The 26729-nt window shown below is 44.0% G+C and overlaps 1 protein-coding gene across 2 annotated transcripts in view; it reads left to right on the top strand.

Annotated features, from left to right (window-relative positions):
* The window catches only part of ADCY9 (adenylate cyclase 9), an 84314-nt gene that overhangs the window by 34998 nt on the left and 22587 nt on the right, over positions 1–26729 (top strand). The window contains exons 2-5 of one of the 2 annotated variants that reach the window (XM_083800870.1): positions 8917–9089; positions 14858–14962; positions 19247–19464; positions 23449–23551. In XM_083800870.1, coding sequence (XP_083656996.1) covers positions 8917–9089; positions 14858–14962; positions 19247–19464; positions 23449–23551 — 599 coding nt within the window. The remainder of the gene's footprint in view (positions 1–8916; positions 9090–14857; positions 14963–19246; positions 19465–23448; positions 23552–26729) is intronic. The other variant, XM_083800871.1, reaches the window with a different exon arrangement.

The following is a 26729-nucleotide window of genomic DNA, read 5'->3' as shown; positions in this document are numbered from 1 at the left end:
CTCCTAGCAGGTCTGCTTGCAATTCTTATTTGGTTTAGGCTTCCTTGTCTGAAAGTCCACGGAGAGTGGTGAAGTCGCATGGCTCTTAGTGAGGGCGTAATTAGCCTGTAGGATTGCCCTGCTTTAAATAAAATGCTGATTTAGCACATCGAGCCCAGACTACCTGCGTTATGCAAGAGGGAAGGAATTTGCCTGATTGTAGTCCTGTCAACACACAGAGATTGCAGCAGCGTAACAAAATAGACTGCTAAAGTCTTGTTTAAATTGGTGCGTGCTCTTGTCTGGATCCTATTAAAAATATGTCAGTACCAAGGGCCACAATAGCTCACTTTGTTACTGAGTGCCCGAGCAGACTCCGGTTGCATCAGACTATTGTTTTGTACTGGAATCCTTTTGTGCATCGTGCACGCTTGCTATGTTTCATTTCTAAAATATCGATCAAAAGGATAGGTGAAATTTCTGGTCCTGAGTGCAGTTTTCCAGGGTGGAATTTCTATAAACTTCTAATTGCTTTCAGTCAGGCCATGCCTTTTAGTTTAAAAGAAATCAGTTCCCATCCCTGAGAGCCTGGAGCTGACAAAACTTTTGCTTGGACCCCTCTCTGTTCATCTTAGGAAATCCTGTCTGCCATGCAGGGCCGGTGCGGCTGTCCCACGGCCCCGAGGTACGCCAGCGTGAGGTGGGCAGGAGGGAACGTAGAGCTTGAGACAGCTCTGGCATGCCTGTGGTTGTGCGTAATTATCCCGTCTAGAGGGCTGGAATTTACTCGAGAAATCCTTGCCTCTCCACAGATCTCTGCTTTATGAAGCTGTTGTTAAAACGGGTTGCCTGAGGTCCTTGCCTTGGAGGTGGCCTCTCTGCAGCCGTCTGATCACTTGCGTCCCTCCCCAGCACAATGCAGCTTTAGGTTAGAAACCATTTTAGTGTACTTAATTATGAAACAAAGGGACGTTTGGGAAGTGGATGCTGCGTATCCCTGAGGGATCGTGGCACTCCTCGGGCGGTGGGGAGCGGCAGGGCTCCCTGCACGGGCAGAGGCACAGGGGACGTTTGCAGATGCCAGACCGACAGCTTGGCTGCAGGGGGCTGCGAGGGAGCGCTCGGAGGCTCCCCGCAGCTTGCTGCCTGCCAGCCACGATGTAGTGCAAGGGCGGTACGTGGGGGCTCCTGGCTCCCCGGACAAGGTCCTGCCTTTGTTACATGGAGTGCTAGGCAGAAGCAGGGGTTGGATGTTGCCTTAGCCATGTGTTTTTGAACTTGCTGGGTTTCCAAGCGGGCTGCTTTCTTAGATTCAATTCCTGCTTCCTTAGTCTTTAGTTATATTTTCAGAAAACAGATTGGGCTGTAGGAGTATGGTAATTTTTGAAGACGTTTCAACCCCCTGAAGAAGCTGAGCTCCTGTGTGCTTGGTAGACTCTCGTTTTGGCAGCTCTTTGGATCCAAAATGCCATCATCTCTGCCACGCTCGTTCCTTCCCAGCCATTGAAATTAACGCAGAGGGCAAAGGGATAGCCAATAAGTGTGAAAAATAATGCCAATAACATAGCAGGTGCTTATGAACACACGTAGTTGAATCACGGAATTTGTTTTCACAGAGGTATTACAGAGATTGAATAGTGCAGGTACAAGCCAGGTAGCATCTTTGCTCCCAAATGACCTACATCTGGAATTGGGCCCTCTTTTTGCCTTATGTGTAGGAATGCTGTATCTCCCTTAAGTTTTGTGAGGAATCCTTAGGACAGGGATCATCTGGTATCTGCAGCGCGGTAGTGAATTGGCTGGACCTTCGGCTTCCCGCATGGAGCACCCAGTTCCCAGGGCAGGACTGAAAAATCCCAAGATTACCCTTTGAACCAAAGCCCTTCTTTCCTCTCAAGGCATCAGACTGTGTGCCGAAGGGAATAAAACTGAGCCAGAAACCAAGGGAGCTGCCCAGGAATGGGCCCATCTGCCCTTCGTTTCCAGACCGTGGTCAGTGGCACGCTGGCACCAAAGCAGTGGAGCAGACAATAAATGAAGGCAGCCCTAAAGCCTGGGCAGGGACAGTTTATGAACAGGTCCGTAAACACACTCCTGAGGCAGCTGTTGCAGCTGGATCAGTGGTTCGAGCCGTTCGCCCTCGCTGGATCTGCACAGGATTCTTTCCCCCGCTCTGTGCTTCGTTTTCCTGTTCCTCACGCAGGTAGGAGGAAGCTGTGAGGCTCGAGGGAGGCCGGCCGGCTGCAGCCTTGTGCCTGCAGCACAGCTCCAATTGCGTACCGTGGCTTTGGGTGCAGGGCTCCCGGCTCCCCGCTGGCAGATGTCGAACACCAAAATTACACACATGTTGTTGATCAGCATATTCCAAGCCCACTGTTGTCTGTTAGCTGATCAAAAGCAAGCGTTTTGCTAAACAAAGGAGGCATAAGAAAAACAGTGGTTTTCCATAATACAGAAGATGCCTCTGGTTTCTCTGGCTCCTTGCAATCCTTCTTCTGAGATTATGAAGATAGGTTTGGGTTTTTCTTTTTTTTCTTTTTTTTTCTTGGGGGAGGGGGGGGGAGTTTCTTTTGTATTTCCAGCCTGTAAAGTTCTGTTTCTTATTATCATTGTTTCTGCTTTCCAGAGTCCTAAGATAACAAGTAGGCTCATAAATTCCCTTTCTAATTTTAGTCACAGGAAATATTGCTCCATACATTCGAAGTGCTTTTCCAGGTAGGCTTGTTTATTAGAGCCCAGGCATTGGGGGCTCTGCATGTTGTAGCGAAAGAAGCGCCTGTAGGTTTTTGGGGTGGGAGCTGATGCAGCCTAACAGCTGGAGTAGAGATTAAACGTAAGGACAAAATACCAGGTCCGGTCCTCCTTCCTTCCTTTCTGATCTTGCCCAAGGAGTGAGGGCGAGCAGCTCTCATTTCGATGCCGTATCTCATGTTGTTTAAACACAGCCACTGGTGGCTCCTTCAGGAAATCAGATAAACTCCTTGGCACAGCTGGCGGGCTGGGTAGGTAATTGTTTCCACTATGCGAGCATCTCGTAAACTTGCTGGAAAAGCCACTCCTCTTGCAGTTAAAGATCAGGCTAATAACTCCCCATCCTGGGCACGATGCCATGGAGGAAACTTGTAAGGTTCTGCCTTGGAATCTCTGCGCCCTCCTTTGTTCAGCACGAGCGAGCAGATGTTTGATCGCCTGCCCGCACCGCGCCACGCAGGAAGGTGTTGAGAGCGCTCGCCCTGCGGCCCCGGTGCACAGCCCCGAGCTCTCGGGGTTGCTTCGGGCACTCAAGCAGAAAGAGGTTTTTTGGTTTGGTTCGTTTTGCTAATTTTTCTTTTCCCAGTTGCTGAAGTGCTCAATGGCAATTTTCTCTCTGGGCGATCCGATTGCAATGTGGCAGCTTCCTTGAAATTCAAAATATACCTAGAGGTCTTTACATGCCTAAATTTCTAAAAACAAAATCCTAAGCGACTTCAGCAAGTTGAGGTGGAGAATTATTGCTAGTGCACAGCATTTCCACTCTGAAAGTTCAATCGACTGAAAGACGTTCTGTGGGGATATCACAAGCCTTCTGATTATCCAGTTTGTATTTACCAGATGCTGCTGCCCAGCTAAGGACTTTCCTCGGAGCTTTTTCTCCTCTCGTTTCAGCGTGCACAAATGCTTTAATCATGAAATTATGAGAATCTTCAAGAAGAAAAACACTCAGAAGTTAGTTCTTAAATGCAACAATCTGTTGGCAAATTAAGATTGCAAAATAGGAAAAAACTATTATTACAGAAGTAACAACCCTTATTTTCGTTTAAAGTTGCGCATTTCTTGGCAGTGCATTCAGTTTGGTTACTGGGGCCCTCTTTGAAGATGTCTCGGTTGATTTGCGGTATGTTGGCTGTGCAGCTAGGCAAAGGACTTCCAATTATGCGTTTGCCCATTTCCAGATTGGATCGCCAGTGAAATGCGCAGCGAGCTCTGGTTCGTAAGGAGCCTCGAAATTGTATGGCAACATATTTTACTATATGAGGAAAACTAAAATCGGTCTCAGTTTCCTCTCCCTGGAATGGCCGGGGCTGAATACCTGTTTTCTCACTCCTGGATTTTTGGCAAAATAAGAAGACAGGGTGTGGGGAAAACTTTGCATTGTGGTTTTTAAAAAGAGAAAGCAAGAGATGATTGATTGTGAAGAAGCATAACCTTGAAAGTGAGTGAGTACTGAGCTACTTACAAAGGAAGGTGGTAAAGCCAGCCCTGAAATGCAGAGCTTTTTGATGAGCTGCCTGTACCGCTGCGAGATACTTGTACCAGAGTTCTATAAAATGAGATATGAAATTATTGGGAGGTAATAGCTAACACCGTTCATCACAGCAGACTAGGGCAGGTTATTAATATTACTTTCTATCTGGAAAGGTGCTGCTGTATGTCCGCGCTCTGGCGTAGGAAGGGTAGTCACGGTGGTTCTCTCATGTGGTAGGAACAGATTTCATGTGAATTCTGATTTTGGGTGGTAAGAGACTGCAAAAGCAGTGGGTTGTGAAAATAGAACTCATTATTTAATAAGCGTAAATTCACAAAATAATTTATTTGGAAAGAAATATGATTAAATGATTAAAGTGTGTAGATTTATGGGAAATAACGGAAGGATGAATAATGAAAAAGAATCATTAATATAAAGCCGTTTGGTAAAAGGGGGCATAATTGGAGTAATTTGGATTTTATTACACCAATACCAGGAATGTTACTAATTTTACAGAAAAGAGGGCTACTGGGAAGTAGTTATTCCACAAAGGAAGGTGCCCTGTTCGCTAACTGCCATTTCCTAGCAGCACAGCTAAAAAGGTGAAGTGATTCAGGGGGAGGAACAGGGATGTGCACAGAGAACGGGGTTATATTTCCATTAAATGAATCAGTGAGGCAACGATTGAAATATCGCCGTGATTTTTTGGCGTCTCTTCATTAGTATCAATCCTGAGAAGGGTTTCAGAAGAATTTGAAGTTCATTAGATTAGAGAGGTGAGAGGTATGCTACAGCTTGCCAGAGAGAAAGTAATTTTCCTGTCTGCTATCATCAGAGAGCTAAGAAGCCTTGATTCCATATAGGTGAAGCATCAACACTTGATGCAGGAATCTTATTTTACCAAGGAATTTGCTCACCGATGTTGGTATTAGCCCCGCTTTCTTGAGGCCTTCTGTAAGAGAAGACATCCCCTCTTCACAGAGGCATGGAGCAGTGCCCGTGCCACCGTGCACGTCAGGCCCAATGAAGGAATGAAGCGAAGGAATTGAAGTGACCGGGACGTCCTCTTGCCCCTCCCCGTGCCAGCAGGCCAGGTCCCGCCGGCTCCTGGGCCCGTTGCCCGCAGCAGAGCCTAGGGCAGGGGTGTGGGGAGGCCGCGCGGCAGCGGCCTACTGCTGGGCTGCCTCTCCCTCTGCTCCCCCGGGGGCGTTTTATTTCATGCTACCAAAAGCAGGTTAACAAGACAGAGATGTTTATGCACAGCCTTCCTCATAATTTTGTTCGTGAGCTTGGAGGTGTTTTGCTGTTGTTAGGTGTGGTGTTTTGGTACTGGGAGTGGGTTTCTGTCTTCATAGCTTTAGAGGAGGGCCACCGATAAAAAGGAGAGCAAAGCTAGCAGAAGAAAGGAGCAAAACGCAGCCATTTCTTAACGCTTCCAAAATTCAACGTTAGCAGCAGTCGTAAACCCACCGTAGTTCTGTGCAGATCTCACCTGTTAACTACTTTGTCAAAAATGCACTTCCACAAACGCTGCCGTGGCAACGTTCAAAATGGTCGAACTCCAGCAGTAAATGGCTTGGCTCGGTGCACAGGAGCTGTTACTCTTTATAGCACTGTCAGATTCCCAGAAGCTGAAGATGAGTGAAGGAAATGGTTTGTGTTGTTCAGAGACGCACGATGTTGCTCATTTTCTCCTGGGCAGAAAATACTGAATAAATCAGATGGTGGACGCTGTGCCCCCGGTCAGATGTAATACGTCCCCGTGAAGGAATGAGCCAGCTCCCTCCCGGTCTGTGCTTCCAGGAGCCATCTCTGGAAAAAGCAGAGACGTGCTGCAGGGTAAAGCCTGCCAGAGCACATACTCGCTATCAGGCAGCTTAAGATTGTGTTATTTTTCAGTATTTCTTTGGAATAAATCTGGGGGAAGGGAATTATTGTAAAAAGGAGACTGGCAGGAGGGGAAAGAAGGACAAGCTTTATCTCTGTTACTGGCATTTCATAGCACTTTCTTCACTGTAATGTTGTGAGATGAATTGTCATGCAGCAGCACACCCCAAAACTTGCACTATTTGCTGTATCTCACAGAAAATAGCTGCTCCTTCGTTGCTGGCTTATTTGTTTCATACTGTTGAGTTACCTAATTGATGTAAACCTGCTGCACGGTGATGCGAATGTTCTTCCTGCTGCACCCTGTTTGTATGGAAGATGACAGTGTGGCTGGAAGAGCTCACTGGGTATGTAAAAGAAGGAAAATTACGCCTCTTGTGTGATACGTTTTATTGCATCAATAGAGTTCTGCTGAATTAATAGCCCTTTTTTATATCAATACACTTCAGACTTACCAGGAGTTGCTTCAGGAAGTGTCACAGAATTGCAAGCAATACCAAAGCATGCAGTTTCCCTATTGTAAGAACTATTTAATGACCAAGTATTAGGTAGGTAATATTAGTAAAGTTCAATAAAGGTTTCTAAACCTCCTAATTCTCAAAAAATAACCTTTTTCACTTATTTACTTTCCTGAAACACCAGTCCTTCAAGTAAGTAACATTTGTTAGCCCAGAGTGCTCGGAGGAGCCCTGCCACTGTCTGAATGCCGGGGACACCTCTCGAGTAGTGCTGCGTGTTTGGTGAGCATGGTGGGGCTGGGGAGCACGAGGAGGGAGTGAGGGAGGCTCTGTGGTCACCCGGTGCCCCCTCGGCCAGCTTGGAGCCCGGCGCCGGCCACCTGTGGGGCAGAGCAGCGCAGGGCTGCTCCCCCAGAGCAGGTCTCTGTTGTGGCAGCCCCGTGGCCTTGGCGCTTTTTTCTTGGTGTGGAGCTCAAACCAGCGATGATTTTACTTCTGTGTGATGCGTTGACAAAGTAATTCTTCCGTGCAACACAGTAAAACAGGAGAAAAGCATTAAAGAATGCCTCCTTAAAAGTATAAAGGAACAAAGAAAATGCATGTGCTTAAAAAAAGGAAAGAAAAGGGAATCATAGTGGCAAAATAATCCTGTTGCTTTAAGGTAGCATTTAAAAATAGAAGTAGAAAACTTAATGCTCTAGCTTTTACCCAGTAAACATACAATTGTAAGCTGATTGTGGTGAATTCTTTACATGACAACCCCCATCAGCGTAAGGTTTAGAGACAGCCCAACATCTGGAAGCCAGCAGCAGCAGCCCGGGGTTTTACGAAGCGCTGCCGCCAAGTAGGATCCAAGGGCTGCTGTAACCGATGTAAAATGAAGGTCGGGTCCCATGCAGCACCTCGGGCACGGGGCCCATGCGAACGCGGGTTTCTGCACAGGCTGGGCAAGTGCTGAGCAGTGTGAGGTACTGGGGAAGTAAACAGAGAAGCTGAAAAACTGCTATTAGTATGTCTAACTTATTTGTATTGGAAAGCTTACAGACAAAGCCCTGTCTGTATTACGTGTCAAAGGCAGAAAAACGTTTATAGAATCTTTCCAAAGAAAGTTGCAAGAGAATGACCTTTATCATAACGTCAGCTGTTACTTGAACAGAAACATGCTGTCTTCCAAGGGCTGGAGCTTGGAGTGTTTGTGTCCGGCTTTTGTCCTATAGAAGGAGGCAACCAGACGCAGTAGATCATCTTGTGTATGAGCGGTGTTGGGCATCTAAAGCCAGGAGATTTGCTGACCCAGATGCAGGACCCACGAGCCAGCACAGGAGCGTCTCCTCCAAGGCCAGGCAGGGAGGGATTGGCTTCAGAATCGCATGGGGCAACAGCCTGGGACCCCAAAATAAGGAGCACTGCCCGTTTCGGGAGCTGGTCCTCCCGCGCTTCTCGGAGCGTGGCAGTGCCTGCCCGTGCCAGGTGGGAGATTTCCCCCAGAGCAGCAATAAAACTGTCTCATTTCAATTCAGGAAGGAGTGTGGTGAGCAGCTCCTTCTCTGTCTTTGTGCCTAGGAATAGCACAGAATATTGTAATGCAAAGTATCGAGGAAGTGAAATAAGGAATATTCTGAACCAAACTCAGATCCGTATTTTTTGAACAGATTTTTGGTACGGATCTGCTTGATACAACACGGTATTTACCAGCCTGGCCTTTAATACAGGATCTGGCTTCCAATTATGCTTCACTTCATGCAACAGTTGCAGAGAGTGCGTGTGGGCGTATGAGAGATTGAGTTTGTTCTTTAGAAATGTGAAGTCTGCGTTGACTATGAAAACCCATCAGAATTTCTAGCACTTAAACGCCATTTCCTTTTGCAATGTGCTACCCGCATTAAGCGAGCTTCACAACAGCTCTGTGAGAAATGGAGAATGCAAGTGGAGGAAGACAGGGTGGTTTTCAGAGGTAGAATATCAGTCCAGACATCATTGAGAAACAGGCTGTAAATCTTTTCCAGAAGCAAAGAGTTAATGTCCAATCTCAAATTACAGCTTGGAAATGAATGCCTAAAGTCTTAGCTCTTTTTTCAAAAGTACGTGAGTGAAAATGGAATAAAGTACATGTCAGGCATGGCTGCTGCTGTGGGTTCGAGTAGTCTCTTGAATCTGGGACAGCAGGTGTCAGGCAATCCTGATCGCCACTACTTCACCCAGAGCGTCCTTATATTCCTGGTGGTTGTTCCCAGATGCTTCTCCTTTTGTGCTGTGCTCTTGAGCTTTGATAGCGCTTTGCTAGCTACTGTATTTCATATCTGAGAAGTCCAAAGGAGTGTTATTTTTGTCTTTCTGCAGTTCTCAATGTTTATGTCTCTCCTCTAGGTTTGAAGACCTATCTGATCTCCGGTCAGAAGGTGAAGGAACCGCAGTGCAGCTGTTCACAAGCCCTGCTTCCTGGTTTGGAGGCTGGAGATGGAGCCAGGATACAGGCAGCATCATCGTCTGAGAACGCCAGCGACTTGACAAAGACTCTCAAACACGTGGAAAAACCTAAGGTAAAATGCCTAGTCCAATTGACAAGCAATCTCTAAAGTAAGGTGAATGTTTTTTAAAGGTGGTTTCAGATAAATGATTTTCTTAATATTTGTATTTCGTGACTAAGAGGTCAACACTGCTTTTTTAATAGTCTTGATTTTATTGGGGAGAAAGAATCTATGCCTCCTGCAGCTACTATAACTTTTATGATTTTCTGTTTGCTGTAGCCTGCTTCTGTCTTTCCCCTATCTCTCATGCTGTGCACCTGTGAACCTTTTTATATGAGCATATAACAGACATCTCCACGGAAAGACAGCAGGATTGTTTGAGTGGTAGGAGAAAGCGCTTTGGTAGGCTACAAGACTGTGTTTTATCTGCTTGCTCTAGAAACCCAGAGGGCAACGATTTGTATGGAGAAACAGCTTAGAGAAATGATGACATTTTGTTATGTTCACACCTCTCACGAGAACTCTTGACAAGGAAATCTGTGAAACAATGTGTATTACTTTGAAGCTTTGCTGTTACTCTCAATCTTCCAGCTCAGAACAGATTTCCCAAACAACAGATGTCTATTCTCTGTTTTCATTTGTGCTGTGAGTTCCTCGTGTTGGGTTGCCTGAGCTGGGCACTAATGCCAGGCCCGTGGGTGGCTGTCTGCAGGTCGCTGTCCTTAGACTTAGTGTATTTAGTCCTGGAAAGAGCTCTTTATATTTAGCTGGTAGAGCTGACAGCAAGTGACTTTCATGGCACTCCGTCTGGATCAGGAGAGCATGGTTCAGGCACCTCTACCCTGCATCTGTGCTTGGTTTTAGTTTTGGAGTAAAAACACTTGATCGCAGTGTGATAAGCTGGAAGGCTGGTCTGCAGATACAGACCAAAGTTAAGCGATCTCCTTATAGAGCAAGCTGGGGCTGTATAACTACAGAAGGTAGCAAAGCCATCATTGTCCTTCCCAAAATATGCAGTGTGAGGTTTGGCTGGTCTCAAGTTGTTGGTGACACCTTTCTATATTCCTACTGCTGTGTAAGTAAGAACGGGATGGCATATTTGGCATCCCTCAGGCACCAGCTTGCCAGCTCTCTCTCGTCTTTCAATGAAGGGACTCACAAAAAACGTAGGAGAACACAGCGCAGGGCGGTCAGTGGATGCCTGTGTAAACAAGTCTGTGCTGCCCGGCGCGAGGCCACACAGAGGTACTGCTGAGGCAGTAAGGGGTAGGAGCTTATCTGTTTCTAGTAGTGAAGAGAGAAAGCGAGTATGCCTTGTTAACCTGGTGGGTTAGGTTGGGCTAGATGGTCTCCGGAGGTCCCTCCCACCTCGGAACCTCGACTGTTCTGTGGTTCTGGGACAGCAAAGTAAGCTTTAACTGGAGGGCAGCAAAACTACAGCAAGGTACAGTGCTGACCTGACTGCAGCTGGGATCTGCTAACGTGTGTTACGTAGCAACTTGTGGTGCTTGTTCAAGTGACCCAAGACCAAAATATAGTCTGTTGTTAAGGATTGGCTTGCCCTCTGGGTTGTGTGTGGGGGGGGGGGGGGAGTCCTGTTTGTGGGGTCTGCGGGCAGCTGCTACAAGCTCTTGGGTTTTTACCTCTCCTTTTACCTCCCCTTCCATTTGTCTCCACTGGGGGAATGCTCACAGACCGGAGGGATGGTGTAGGGACAAACTGGGCTGTGCTGCTTTTCCAAACGCTGCTGCGTTGCGCAGTGAGCCTTCGTGTGCCTAAAGTGGCCGCCCAGGGAGCGGGGTGAGAAATCCGGCGTGTGCCCGTTCACCGTGTGCGGGGTGAGGCTGCCGAGCGCTAGGTGAGGGGGAGTGTTTACACAATGTGGCCCTGTCTGCCAAAACCTGAAGGGAAGGTGCGGGGAGCTGGGGGTCAGCCTCTTCTCACAGGTAACTAGTGATAGGACTAGGGGACATGGCCTCAAGTTGCACCAGGGGAGGTTTCGGTTGGAAATGAGAAGACATTTCTTCTGAGAAAGAGCAGTCAGGCATTGGGATGGGTTGCCCAGGGAGGTGGTGGAGTCACCATCCCTGGGGGTGTTCAAGAAGAGGTTGGACGTGGTGCTTAGGGGCATGGTTTAGTGGGTGACATTGGTGGTAGGGGGATGGTTGGACCAGATGATCTTGGAGGGCTTTTCTAACCTGAATGATTCTGTGGTTCTAACATTGATCTGCTGTCATGTAGGTAGGCACTTACTTCTCTACGTGTTTTCTGAAACAGGAGGGTGACTTACTCAGCAGAAGTGTGCATCACTTCCTAAACAGCTAGCGTGCCACGTTCGGACATGCTGCTGGCCCGCGCTTTGTTTGCTGCTCATCGTCTCTCTGCCTCTGGTCTGGGGCCATCCTGGCTGGGTGTTAATTGCTGTTTAAATGCTTACACTGTTCTTCACCGCACAGAAGTGCGAACATGGCTATCCAGATAACTGAAGGAGAGGCTCACACTGACTGTCCAAGAAGGGAAGCTGCTTCAGAAGAGCATCTAGGACAAGTGCCGGCTTAGTTTCAGCCTTCTCAGACACCCTATCTACAGTGGTGCTAAAGCTGCTGCATCGAGTTTATGCTTATAGGTACCTGTTTCTATTCATCACCACGAGCACTGGAGGTCTCCTGAGGGATTTTGCAAGTGGCCAGACGACACCTTGGAAATAGTGTGCCTGATTGCCCAAAACAGATTGATGCTGGAGTGAATTTTGAACAGCCCCAAACTCAGCTTCCCCTGCGGTCTGATAAGTATCCATATAACGTATGCCCGAAAATACGTCAGAAAGTGTACAGCACAGTGATAAAGCAATCATATGAAGGCTCAGTGCCTAGTTAAAAAAATGCTCCTTTGCCGTAGTTGCAGTATAGGAGTGCAAGGTGCTGTTGCTTCTCACAGCAGGGCTAGGTGCAAGTACTCCAAGCTCTGCAGCACGCTCTCAAGTGTGGATGTGCTCCAGCCTTTTTCCCTCTGGGTAGTCTGTTATGGCAGACTGCGGACCGAGAGGGTTGGGTCAAGCATTCAGGAAATCTGTGATTTGCCAGCCATGCTAGAACAGGTCTTACGATATTAAAAAAAATAATAATAAAAAATTAGAATATATTTTAAAAATCCTCACAAAGAACAGATGTGCAGTTTAATCACAGATCATGCACAGTTTCTGAAAAGGAGTGGGTTTCTTTTATACAGTGTTTTTCTTTTAAAGCCTGCAGCTTGCTGGTAGGGTCTGGAGTGATAATTTGCAGAAGAATCATGACTTACATGCCAACTGTTTTAAATACAAAGCTGTAAACAGTGTCAGTGTGGGAGGAGATGACTCCAACTCTGCAAAAGAGACTAAGTAGGAGGGGCAAAATTGTAGGCAAGCTGAAATATTTTTGTTCCAAAGGGAAAAAGTGGCCATATTGCATGAAAAGGATTACTTTCACCTTTTGGGCTTGAACGGATGTTCTAGTGGACAAGGTCTGTTAAGGAAGGTCAGGAAGGAGAATGCAACAGTAATCAATCCATGAAAGGGATTGTATTTCCTCCTCTCCTCCACTATGTCTGCATTTAATTTGATTGCAAATCTCATTGCAGTATGGATATCAATAAAAGGCGTGTTTCAGGTCATGAAGTGGGTATGTAACTAAAACGGTGAGGAAAGATGCTGAAAACATTAAGTAGCAGATGATTTTTGTATGAAAATGCTGTAACTTGCTCAGCCATTTTTGGTATTAGTTTATTTTATCTGTCATATATTGTGAAATCCCGTACTTGACTGAGAATTATAGGCTTTTTGTAAAAAATGTCATTATCAACTCAGTATGAAAACAGAAAGTACTTCTGCTTGTTTCGGTGTTTGCTGAAAGTGCGTTAATGCATTATTCATCGTGGCTGGCCACAAACGCACGGCGCTTGTGCGAGTGTCTGCAGTAGAGAATTAAGTTTATGATATTGACTTGAACGCATGGGGTAGGTCAGATAACCTCCCATCTCTTTTCGAAAAGACAGGCTTCTTTTCTGAGATTTTTGTCTTCTGCTTTAACCCTAGGAGCTAAGCATGTGATTCGGTCCTGCTGGTTTATTAGCAAGATCAAGTGGGGAGTATTTTCTTTATTTTTGACGTTTGAGATATTTGATTTTTATTATCACCATTAACTGACTTCTGCTATGGTTAAATCTACTAGCTATCGTTCTAGGAACATAGAAAGCTTGTTAGCCCATGGTCATGTTCAATTTTAAAGCCATTTGATAATGCTTTCTGCAAAGTGGTTAAGGCATTCGTGATACTTGATATATTTTTAAACAAAACCATTTAGGAAACAACTTCATTCTTTTTTCCAGTATGCTGTTACTTGGTCAGGCTGTACCGCTTCAGAATTGGATGAAAATTGCTCACCTGTTGCCAGATTAAGGAACCTGTAGGTAATTCGAGTGCCTCAGCCCAGCCCGTGCTCCCGAGGAGCTGTGGGTGTGATGGTCACGGTCTGCTGGCTGCTGAGAAGGCTCAGAGCCTCCATGACAGCCTTTGAGAGACATACATGGTTGAATGATGAGGTGGAGCAGCAGTGCCAGGAAGAAGTGCCACACCATAACAACCTTCAAAATTAAGACTTCTGAATCTTTTTTGAAATTCAGGTGTGACAAGAGACAGGAAAAGGGGCACTGGGTGAAAATTCAATTCTGAAAAGAGAAACATGCTGGTCTTTGAAATAGGGAGCAAACCTGAAGGGAGAAGCTCTTGTGTTTTTGGACCAGCTGTTGTGTTTTGGATGGAAGCTTGCACCAGTCCCTCCTGAGTTCAAAATAAATAGATAAAAGGGACATGGGGTGTTGAGTTTGGGATGAAATGCTCAAGTGGCTTGTTGGAAATTTCAACAAGTTCTTTTGTGGATAACCCACCAACATGAAGTGTAGCGTGCTGAATTTAGCATGCTGTTCCCAGTGACTGGTGTGTCTGTACCCATTAGTAGTCTTCTGGCAAGCCTGGTAACAACAAACTGTCTGAAGAGCATAGGAACTGTCAACAGGGATCGGATATAGGGTCCCTCTCGTGCAGCATCCTGTCTCTACATGGCGAGTACAAGAGAAAAGTTTGAAGGACTTTGCAAAAGAAGATAGAGGGTTGACTTGCCTTAAGAAGATCACATTTTAATTCAGTGGGACAGGTTGTTTTAAAAGCTGAACTGTGACCTTTTAGGTTGCTTCCAAAATGCGTAACCTGTAACTATTAGGAGTGTTGATGGTTTTGCTTTCCTTGTTTCCTGTGATGTTTGCTCAGTGTTTGGCTTCAACGGTATAACGCAGCCGCAGCTCCAGTCCCCTCTCTTACAGAGCTGTATGAAAAAGTATTCTCCTTTATTATTTTCAGATTGGTTACTTTCCGTTTTCCTGTGCTGTTTGTAACACGCCATGGTGTTTTGTGTTTTTGAATATGCTGCATTCTGTGCTAAGTCTTCCCTCAGCTGGTCATAATGCCATTCAGATCCTTTTGCAGACCCTTTTTAAACAAGAAAAGTGCACTTCTCTCACTGAAGAATATTTTTTTGGGGGTACTCCTTTGCCAGAGAGTAGTGATTACAGAATATCTGTGATTTTATGCCAGTAAATCTTTCCTGGGTTAGATTTAGCTTTAGCTGTGATTTGTTTTTGAAATGGTGGATTCTGGTCCTTTCAAATTTTGTTCCCTGTTTCCCTTTCTGTTGCTTTGTTTATCTTTTAACCATGCAGCAAGCATACAAGCAGGCCACATTATAAATTGCATACCATTACGAGGACACCAGAATGTTCCTGGCTAAATTTTTTTTGTCTCATTGCAGCCTTGCCCTTCATGTAGTACCACCCTTGCACCCCACTGCGATGTCAGCATAGATGAAGGAGCTATCCAAAATGGTTGTCAGGATGAGCATAAAAACAGTACAAAGGTAATTTGAGTATTTATCACTTCCCTTCTTTCCCCTTATTTCTCTGCTTCAGTTAGCTTTCTCATTTTTGCACAGCTATTACTTTATTCAAGCCCTTAAGCAGCAGAACCAATTTTGAGCAGTTGTATTCTAAACTTTGGTTGCCCCCCCCCCCCCCCCCCGCACACCTCAAATTTTCAAAACAGTTAGTAATTTCATGGGCCATGAGAAGGACCTAAAATTTGGGCTCTTTAACGCTGAGGCCAGCCAATGAAAGAGGCACAAACAACGCTACCACCCTCTCCATCGCTTCCACCAGTCGCCGTGTGTCACCTAGCCACAAGTCACACAACTGTGTCTTGCCGTTGTCTCCTGTATCGTAGCTCTAAAACACGGTCATTCCTGTTCATGCCCACAGCTGAAATTCACAGCACCTGAGTCCATTCACATCCTTTTTCTGACAAATAGAACATCTTCCATATTCAGCATGCTGCTGCCAAGGTTGTTTTCCTTGCTTGTTGCTTAGATATTCTTACCGAAGCCACCTACTCCCTCTACAGTACCAGACATGGCCTATTTGTCGTCTTGTTTGTGGCCTTTGTAGCCTCCCTGCTTTGCCTGTCATCTCTTCCCCCTTTCCAGAAAATTAAGCTCCCACCTAAATGCAGACTGGATGCCAGAGCTTATCAGCTCTCTGTTATGTTTTCAGATAAGTTTAATGCTTTTCCTCACTGGGGAGAATCACTTTATAACTATTCTCAGAGATAGCTATCTGGTTGTTTTCCTTCTCATCTGTCTGTAGAACTCTTCTTGTGTATAGAGCTAACAAAAAAACTTGCCAGCATTTTTGTAAATGGTATGTAGCACAGTAGGCCATGTTCTGTGCTGGGGTTCCTAGGAAACAGCCTAAGAAAAAAAAATACTCATCTCTCCAACTCTGAGGAAGATAGAGCAGAGTGGCCAGCAGGTACTGGTCTCAGAACAGCATGAGATCTTCGAGACAGAAAACATTGTGGGAGATCTTCCCAGATGGTGAGCATGAGATGCTGCTTCCCAGGCTGCTTCTGCCCACGTGCCAGGGGTCTCCAGGAACATACTGCAAACCAAGATTTTCCTCCCAATACCAACCACCTGTTGTCATATATTGTCTTCATCAGAATTATTCTTTAAAGTTTCTTCCTACTGCAGCTATCTTAGCCTCATGTATGTTAATCACGTCGTCGATGAACCTTGCTTGGAAGAGGCCTGTCCAGTGCTGAAAAAAACATCGGTAACTTCACTGGAAGAAATAAGCTGGTGGAGACCAGATCATATGTCCCTCATGTATTCACAGGTCACAAGTTGCTACCCAAAAACTGGACCAGCTAAGTGGCTATCCAGTGAGTCTGGGATGCCCATTTAAGTGAAAGCTTAAGCAAGTACATGTACAATGCTGCCGTGGCATTTGATTTCCGGATTTTCTTTGCAGTCTCAGGTTTCTTAGGAAGAAGAGCCATCGGCTCCCTCTGCTCACCTCTGTTCTCTCCCCACACCACGTCGCTGCACCTGGCCCTGCAGCATTCATGTCCCTTCCTGTTCTCTCATCTCCCAAAATGCTGTTAACCACCTCCTTGGACCCTAGCGTCCTTTGGAGCCCACACGTCTCTTCATGAGGGGAGCGGTCCCGTGGTGCATCACATCTCCGAGTGCTCAGGAGAACTGCACGGCCTATGGCCGTCAGAACCCACAGTAGCACTGGAGCTAACAGCATTTATTAAACAGGGATTTTCTCCTTACAAGCAAGCAGTTTCAAACTCTAATCCCCTCCTGTTAAGATTACAGAGTGGAGACAGCACAGGAAAACCTTGAGATGACCAAAGGGAAGAATTTTCTTAGGGATTTGAGCGTTTGCCAAAGATCTGAAGAGAAAAGGCCAGGAGAAGTCCATGCTGACCTTCTCTGAAAGAGCAGAAATTTTCACTGCGTTCTTCAGATGAACTCGAAGAACAGACAGGGAAAGCAAACAGTACACATATCTTTTCTCTGAGCTGCCCAGACAAAAAAGCTGTGTTCCCTTCTTTACTGCTTTTCAAGTACAGCAGGGTGAGGAAAAGGAGAAAGATTCTTTACAAAGAAAAGGGTGATAACTGTGACCTTCATTTTTCTAGGCCTCATTTTTTTTTCTGCAAAGTGCTCTCAGCAAATACAATCTTTAGCACTAAAAAAACAAACAGCAGCAATGAAGAACCTTCACTTCAGGCGCTTGTTTGACAGTTCTCCTTGCCTCGGGAGCAGCGGTCGCTCCGGCCAGCACTGTCGTGCCCTCTGCTCCTTCGCAGTGCTCCCCCTGGGCGGGCTGGGTGACCTGCTCCGGCTGCTGGAGGGCTTGTTTGGAAGCTGTTGAATGCTGTCCCATAGAAAAGAAGCTGGAGACCTTTGGTGGTGACCAGGAGAGTGCCCTTCTGTCACACTCACAAGTGCCTGTCCAGTCCAAGAGATATGCGTTGCTGAAATCACCTTTCTCTTCTGTTGCTTACGTTCCTTAGTAAAGCATTGGCAGCACACCAAGGTAACTACTGAATTTGCCTATTATACTTCATCAGCTGCTGTCGCTGTACCATGAACACCTGCAAGCTGCCAAAACAGCTGTCTTGAGTCATAGTAGGGACAAGGCTGGGAATCCTGTCCTCTCTGTGCTGCACTCCTCCTGCTGGGCAGCCAGCACAGAAGAGTCCTGCGTCCTGCCTGGGCAGGGGGAAAGGGGAGTGCAGTCTGCCTCTGTCCTGCCTTTCCTCCAGCGTTCTACGGCTGTGGAGCAGAGCAGGTCTTCCTTTCTCTCTGGAAGTTTTGACGGGGATGGGGAGCTGAGCCCAAGTATTTTCTGACTCTTCCCTGCTCAAGGTGATGTGCTGCTGCTGCTGCTGTCTCATATCTTCACTGGTAATTATTTGTGAAAGCAGTGATGCATGAAAGTTTTTAACACGCACAATGTTTGTGTTTTTATATTTGTTCAACTAGAAAATGGATACCAGAAATGCTTATGTTAGAAGAACGCTTCTTTTTTTGTTGTAACATCTTCCTGTTAAAAACTAGGAAATAATATAGTAGCAGTTGCCTGTGCACCTTCAATTATGCCTGCCTATGTTCACGTTCCTCATTTGTTTTACAGCCTAGAGACGCAAGGAGATTCAATTAATTTTGCACAGGCAGCTAGAAATCTGGTATTTCTCAGCTTTAGCTAAGTTGATTTTATAATCTAAGGAACATATTTCAGTGCATGATTGGGTGGTGTGATATTTATGGTCACTGCAGTGGCATCCAAGAATAGTCCTTTGGAGGAGCTAGTCACTGCTGTGCTGACTGCTGTACAGGCAGAAATGAAGAAACTTCTGTCATGAGTGGGTTTCAGGATGAGGATGAATGATACGTGGTAAATGATAAGACGTGGAGGGGGGAGATGAATATTCAAATATGCTAAGTTTTGATACATGTTTGTATTTGAAAATTGTAAAATGATCCTGACTAACTGCAGCTCACTTTCATTCTAGCTGTATTTAGTTGTCTAATTTCTTGGACTTGCTTCAGTGCACATCGGTCTAGATCAAACAAAATGTAAAGAGAAAACTTCACATTCCATGAAAATAGAATCGTTTTTGGTTGAAACATTTTTATTCTGAAATGAGTGACAGCAGAATTGCTGATACTGTGCACTTCAACTGTATTGCAAGCTGGTGTCAAAATTTAAAAGTATATTATTAATACAATGGTAAAAGAACTATATCTTAGTGAGGAAAATGTGGTTTCAGTTGCAGAATATTTTTGTAGGATAATAAGCTGTACGAAAGGGCTGTTCAGATATGGCTGTTCCATCTTTCTGGGAAAGCAGTGAGGCTGTAGTGGACAGTGGCAGGATCAGCAAGGCTGGCAGAGTTAATTGTCTTATGACCTGTGGAAAGATAGCACAGTTAAAGCAGGTATTTAAAAAGATTTTGAGAAGAATCTTGACCTGAAGATGAGTGAATGAAGTTTTGGTCTGTCATTGGTCTTCTGTCATTGGTCTTCATTGCATGTGTGAAAATGCAATTTGCTTTCTGACGCCTTGGAAACAGGGACATAAAAAGCAAAAAGACAACGACACCTAAAGAGGCGTGCGCTTCTAGCAGACATGAATGATTTCAAGGCAGGTGGAGGTAGGTCTTTGACATGATCACATAAAAGTTCAGCGTGCTGAGGGAAGAACTTTTGACTTTTGCTCCATTAAATCTCTCCTGTCTGCTTTCTCAACCATTCATGTTCCCTGTGTATCTTTTACTTTCTGTCATGCAGGCTCCAGGAGGCCATAGTCCAAAGACTCAGAATGGACTTCTGAGTCCTCCACAAGAAGAAAAGCTGAGCAACAGTCAAACCTCGCTTTATGAAATGTTGCAAGAGAAAGGAAGATGGGGGGGCGTGAGTCTGGATCAATCAGCCCTCCTTCCTTTGAGGTTCAAAAACATCAGAGAAAAGACAGATGCTCACTTTGTCGATGTGATTAAAGAAGACAGGTAAGGAAAATGGAGCTGCACAAAGAAAAAGTATATAAAGGAAGAAAAGGCATTAACAGGGGTCCCATATCTGTAATCAGCATTTGTGTGCTTTTTGTTTCATGTCAATAATTATTGTAAACATATTATAACATGCTGTATGTTTTCTGATCTTAGTCTGTCTTCTGTTTAACCTGTAGTAGGAACTTGAACTCAAAAACATTCTGCTCAGGAATATGTAAAGCCAGGTTTTTCATTTTTTTTCTGTGGTTAACAGACATTCTTCATTCAAGTCTTCGAAAAAGAAAAATACTCTTTCAATGACTTGTTATGGAGTTGAACTCTTTTATCTTTACATTCAAAACTCCTCCTAATATGTATATTATGTACCTTCATCTGCAATTAAAAGTGTAATATACAATCTGAACCACAAAATTCAAATTTTTGTATTGCAAGAGAACAACATCTGATAATATTGTGTGACTAATACCTAGAAATCACATTTGGCTTGGAAGCAGAATTAATAGGAGTGAATTCTCATGGACCTGTTAGCTACCTACAGCATTTTGTAAAGTTAGCCTCTCTCCCCATTTCATACAAAAAGACTTGTTTTGGGCAGAGGAAAATATGTTCTTCAGAATTCAACACTGTTTGATTTTGTAAACACACAGCCGTATCTCCCTTATTATGGCAGTGATTTGACTGGATCAGCTAAACAGATAACTTAGTTTTGTTATTATTTATGGCTATTCTTATTTTTGCTTCACTGCTTCCACTGAGATTAGGGACATTTTATCGAAATATCCTTGAAACTGTATGCTCGTATATACTCCAGGCTGTTCGGAACAGGGACAGTGTTGTCTTAATTGGAAACATGACCAAAGCAGGGAGAAGTGAGAGAGAGGGACGAAAGTCCTTCTCCAGTCTCTTCTTCTCTTGTTCTTTTTCGTTTCATTTTTGTTTGTTGGTTGTTGGGGTTTTTTTGTTTGTTTGTTTGTTTGTTTCAGATTACCTTTCTCCTGGGGCCAACTTCTGTAAAAATTTAGGTTCTTTTGTGTGTGTGTGTTCTGTCATTAGTGGCTGAGAACAGGTGTTAAGCTGATACTTCAAAATATTAGAAGACAGAATGATTGTGAAAGTCCAAATGTTTGCAGAAATCAGGAAAAACAAATCGGATTTTTGTTTAAAATTTAACTAGCATACTGCAAATTTTAAGTTACAGAAGCAGCTGAATTTATGCCAGTGGACTGCTAAAGATACCCACCTCCAGCTCTTGTATTCATGGAGCTTTCCTCCTCCACGTACAAAATGGATACTTCTTCAGAAAAAGGAAAAAGTAGGACCATGATGTGACATCAGTCAAAGCCTAGCTTTTTTTTTTTTTTTTTTCCCTCAATTAAATATCATCATTACCATATTAAGTGGGCCATTTCTTGTTGCCAGGGAAACTTCTCTGCTGAGTTCGGTTCATGTAAACATAACTTTCCAAAAATAATCTCCTGATTAATTAGGTCTATTCAAAATGGTTTAAGCCTACCATTTTATATCAATCCTTTTTAACATTTCTTAGAGTTAAGTTATATGTAATGAGTCATTTAAAAAACATGTTTGATCCCCTACTGTGAAACGTAATATATCGTTGGTCTCAAATTTAGTATCGATGAGGACGGTTGAATGGGAAATCTGACTTTTCTCAGCGAGTGGGGTAAAATCCAAACTTCCACTTGGTCATCTTACATGAAGATTCACATCATTCACAGTAATAATTACTGGAATGTTGCTGCTTTGCTTTCATGTTACTGCAAACCCAACAGCAGCGAGTGAGAGCTTCTCTTCGTATTGGGTAGCGACTTGCACCATGTTGCATGATGCAGGTGTTCTGATCTGCAATGTAAATTAGGCATCATATTCACAGATGTCTAACCTAGATATGGTGATTAGGTGTTTAAATTAATCATGCAGGTTTCCCGTACAGCTGGGAAGAGTTAAGCATATCCTAGGGACGATTCAGGAGCCTGCGCACTGCACAGCTGCCTAGGGCTGGGTGTGAGAAAACATTGAACACTGGTGGTGTTTGTCATGCCACAGCCTCTTCTGGAGTTCAGGTGTGTGTCTGAGGGTTTCACAACTGGCTGCTGGGCACTTTGTGTGCCCAGATTTCGCCTTGGAGTTGATATCTCAGCACAGTTCCAGTCATCTTTAAAAATAATAGCAATAAAGCCAGTGTTAGTGTGGCATTTTTGTATTACTGTGTTACACAGGAATCCTTTCCATGGAAGTTGTCGGCTTGCCTTTTCTTAGAAATTGATTATATGTATTTTGCACGGTACATAGTTTGAGCTTTAACTCTGGCTTTATTAGAACCACTATAAAAATACCATGCTTTGTTCATTGCAATCTGCATGCTACCATGTATTTTAGAAGAAAACTATAGTATGAGGTAGTAAGAGTAGTAAGTGGGTCTTGTCATTCCTCAAGAGCATCCTGTAATGTTTTTTAATATATTGGCCAAAACCAGAGTGTTTAAAGGATGTAAAGTATCTGCCATATTCTTGGTTGAAGTCTTTTGTCTTCTAGAGCCTCAGGGCATGTGTTTGGTTGTTCTTGCATCTCGAGAAGAAATGCTTCCCACGTGCTATCTTGTATCGGGAAGTTTGGGCTTCTAAAAAATATCTTCCAGTGGTACAAAAAAAAAAAAAAAAGAATACAGGTACAGACTAGCTTTCTAGGGTCTTTCAGCTTGTTCAGTTACGTGGAATTTGGTCTCGTGCATCTCTGTGGCTTTTGTTTAGAGTTAGCAACTGCAAAATAGTCTGCTCAAATTTTTGCTCAGGTGCTATGTTTTTTGAGGTAGCACTTGGAAAGAAGCAGTACCATTTCAGATTCTATGGCAGTTTTTAAAACAGTGCATTATATATAATGGGTGGAATCAGTTGCTTGAAAACAAAAAGAGGTTCATAAGGAGAGTGTGTGTTCTGAAGTCTCAGATTAGGATGACAGAAGAGGGAGTGACAGACTATCCCAGAAATAAATTTGGGTAAGCAAGCCTGACCATCAGGCACAAAGCAGTCTGTGCTGAGTAAGTTGAGTCCTTCCAGCTCTTTGACACCTACTGGAGAAAGAAGAGGTTTGAAGATCAAGTGTCATAGGTATCACCAGAGAATTTCTTTCATAGACTTCTTACAACTAATGTAGAACTCAAAAAATGCTCTTTTTTTTTTTTTTTTGCTCTGGAGGGTAGAAAATAGAAACAACTTTTTAACGTTTAAGGCCCCTTTTGTGTTTGTGCTGCACCTGGCACTGAAAGATAAGGCGAAGGAGTAAATAAACACCCTCTGGTAGATGCTGCCTACTGGTTCATTAGTTCTAGTAAGCTCATTTCATTATTTGTTAGTGCCTTTGTTGATGATTCTGGAGATTTCAAATTTTCTGTTGCAGAAGTAAATTTAAGCCATCACCTTGGGTTACATTTTTCTGCAGCCTGGATCGTTAAGCGAATGTTCCCAGCTGAGTTACTGAGATATTTTAGTGTCTTTAAAATAACAAGACGGTGCTGTTTTCTAAAATGGACAATATTTTTTTCTAACAATTTGTCACCTTTATCATCCTTGGCTTGCTTTGTCCAATAGAATTCCATCCAAGACATAAATATCCCACGGCCATGCATCTCCTAAGGTTGTGCACCTGTAGCAGCAATTAACCTTTACTATCAGCTAGCTTATATTCCAGTTATCTGTAGCCATCTGCACTTATAGCTGTTAAGTTTCTGGAAGAGCTTGTTAGTGTCTTCCTGAAAATATAAAAGTTTGCTCTGTCATGGTTTTGTAAAATATTTCCTCTGACTGAGCAAGGATAAGGGGGTACCACGGTGGCTGAGAGCAAAGGAAAACTACAGGAACTGCAAATGCAAGTGCCTCCATCTCTGGAAGCAGAAACCACAGAATGGTGGGGCTCTGGAAGCGCTACAGCTGAATAAACTGATGCTGAATTGTCTTTTCTCTTTAGCCTCATGAAAGACTACTTCTTTAAACCGCCTATTAACAAGCTGAGCCTGAACTTCTTGGATCAGGATCTGGAGATGGCCTACAGGACGAGCTATCAGGAAGAGGTGCGTTTCTCATGGCACTGGTTTTCTTCTGTAATCCATTCAAGTAATGTCTGTAATTGTTTTTAACACATTTCATTGCAGTTGACGACAAGGGTTATGAAATGTCAAGTGGGGTTTACTACTCAGTATTGCTGCCTCTGAAAACAGTCTCAGTTTACCTGTCTTGTGCCATGTCCTGAGTCTAGTCCAAGATTTGGGTTGGAAATACGTTTTCACAACCCACCAAGATACACTAATCACTTCCCCTGCCTTTTCTCCGTTTTCAAGTTAACGTTTCAAGGCTTTAGGCAGGTCGGAGAACTGTAAATGACTACTTGCCTTCTCATTAAATGTCCTGACTTTGAGAATGGTATTTTTGAATTTGATTCTTGTTCATGCCACAGCCTCCTGCTTATCTCAGTGATACCCAAATCTGGTCTGAACTCAGTATTATAAGTTCTGTAAATGTGTTGCATTCAAAAACAGGCAGTTCAAAACACTGTGTAATTGTAAGGAACAGTGTGTAAATTGTAAGGAACTTGGTGCATTCTTTAGGATTTTGCAGTGAGTATAAAAAGTGCTTTACCCCCTTGGGAGCTAGTACTTCTGCAGACTTTACACGTCAGTAGATATTCCTGCTGGGTTGATATGAACTAAAAAGATGTTGTAAGTTTGCATGTAGCAACAATAGACGTCAGTACTAACTGAGGTCGCATTTCCATGAGTGGCTGAAAAGGTATGGCCAAAAAAGGGCAATTGCTCTCCCATCTTGTTCCTACCGCTCCCTGTTCCTGCTAATGGCTCTGGTGCTTACCCCACTTCCCTGCTGTGATATAGTTCATTTTACTAACCCAGCATAAAATATTCATGTTTTGTTTTGCTGTTTGGGGCTTTTTTTCTTTTCTTTTTTTTCTTTCCCTCTATTTTCTGCTGTTTTGGAATTGAACCAGCAGCTTGCTGAATGCCAGAGGCAGCACGAGGTGAGGGTCTGGGAGCAGGAGGGGATGGGCCCTGCCCTTGAGCCGTGCTGAGCTGTGAGGCTGGGTCACACATCTGGCAGGGTTCCCACCATGATAAACAAAGGTGTTGATGCTCGCTTCCTCCCAGTTTACCCTGTATCTGAGGACAGGTAGGATTTCTGCTTCGCTGCTTGTTGCTTTCTGCTCGTAGGCTGCTTTCTGTGCTGGGCAGCGCTTCCACACTGTCCTTAGCAGGAGCCCGTTTGCTTGGTTTCTACTTTTTACAAATGAGGTCTAACTTTTTCTTTTTCCTCTTTTTTTTTTTTTTTCCTAACATAAGGGAAGCATAGTAGTGATGCAGTTCAATTCATTCACCTTGTTCAGGAACTCTATGCTCACCCTGCAGCACTTTAATTGGTATCTCTCTGAATAAAGCTCATCCAGCAGCAATAGGGAGAAGCTTCCTTTGGGTGACATTCACATTTATGAAGTTATATCTACAGCAGTGTATTACATCTACTCATATCCTGGATTGAGTGCTACAGGAGAGCAAACCAAGAGTGTTTGTGCTCTTTTGATAAATCAGAATTTACATGGTATTCACGCCAGTGTGTGTGCGTACATACACGTGCACACACAGACCCCTGTTTGCCTGCTCAATTTGTACAAACTATACAGAAAACAGTAAATCTAAATCTTTCCAACTGAAAGATTGGAAAGAGAAGAAAAGCAATGATAATCAAGCACATGCAGATTGATCTAGTAATGTGGGTGTGCAGGAAATTCATAGAGGAAGGAGAAGGAATGAGGTCTGTGCATTTTGTTGGTGGTAAGCTGTTCATTTGAAAATTATTACGTAAACCTACCTGAAAATGGGAACGTTATTTCATAACAGCAACTGTGCAGGACTGGGGCAAAACTTGTTAAAGCCTTAGTATTAGCACAGTACTGGCCCAAAACAAAACAACAAAAATCTCTTGGGGAGCGAAGTGATTGTAGCATTGCTGGTTGTTGAAATGCCTCGCAGTTCACTGTTGCTGAACGCAACTTCCAGCTCCAGCGAGTTCACCTCTAATTACACAGTGCCAGCTGCATGATTGCTTTGTGATCATTCCTAAGTGTCTCCACTTCCCAAGAGCTTGCTTAGCCTGTTCTTGTTTGGAAATTAAGGCACTACTTAACACTGTTAGGGCGTCCTTAACACTGTCACTTTAGGATGCAGTGCTGATTTCCTTAATTCAATTTATGTGACTCTGTATGTGGATTAAAGGGATTCTGCTACAGTTCAGATTAAAAGGTAATTTTGGCACTGAAACAAAGCTCGCTGAAATACATTAGGTTGCAGAGAGCTACAAATGAAGAACAAGTTCATTTTGCTATGCTGTTGAGTGCCAGTAATGTTCTGAGGAGTGAAAGAAATGTCCAAATGAAAGTAGAGTACAAGACTGCAGTATTCAAACGGGGCTACTTCACGGCGTTATCAATAGCATACTTCTCATTTTTCTTTGGAATTTGTTTTCTGCGGTCCCTCAGGAAGACTGCACTTAGTGGAATAAGCCAGGGTGCGGAGCTTATGGTCTGGTTTTCAGCTGGACTGGCCAAACCAGCACACTCCACAGCTGTGCCAGCACAAGGTGGGGTGGGAACATGTGGTAAGGGGTTGCTTACAGCAGAGAGTTACTTGGAGTCCTGGCCTTAGATCAGTTCAGGTTCCATAGAGTCCCGATTGCTGCTTTTAGTCTTGTCTGAAAGGGAGATGTGAGTTCTGCCACGGTGAACCAACTCTTTCTGTCGAGTGGTGCTTGGAGGGTTTTCTTCAAGAACCCCTGGAACCAGAAAGGGTTTTATTTTTATTTTTTTTTTTTTTTTTTACTGTTTAAGTTCTACTGTTATTTTAAATGAAAATACTTGAAGAAAACTTCTGATAGCTTTCTCTGCTAGTAATTACGTTTTTTATGTTCCTTTGCATAGTATTGGCGATTTTTGTATTATTTCTATGTCATTATATTCTGTTAAAAAAAATGATAGTGGTCTTTAAGAAAAAAAAAAGATGCACACCATACCCAGGGGCTGTGCTACCAGTGTGTTTCTGCAACGTAGGCGTATTCTCAGGGAACTGCTAGTCATTGAACTACCTCTTCTGTTTCTTTTTTTAATACAGTACTTATAGTGGATTAATGAAGTGGCAAAATGTTCTGTATTCCTCTATTTATTTTTGTGAGCTGCTGTTTGTGGTACAG

The sequence above is a fragment of the Anser anser genome (genome assembly GCF_964211835.1).
Source record: "Anser anser genome assembly, chromosome: 15".
Lineage (NCBI taxonomy): Eukaryota > Metazoa > Chordata > Aves > Anseriformes > Anatidae > Anser > Anser anser.
The sequence above is the reverse complement of the archived record's forward strand: the minus strand, read 5'-3'. Positions and strand labels throughout refer to the sequence as shown.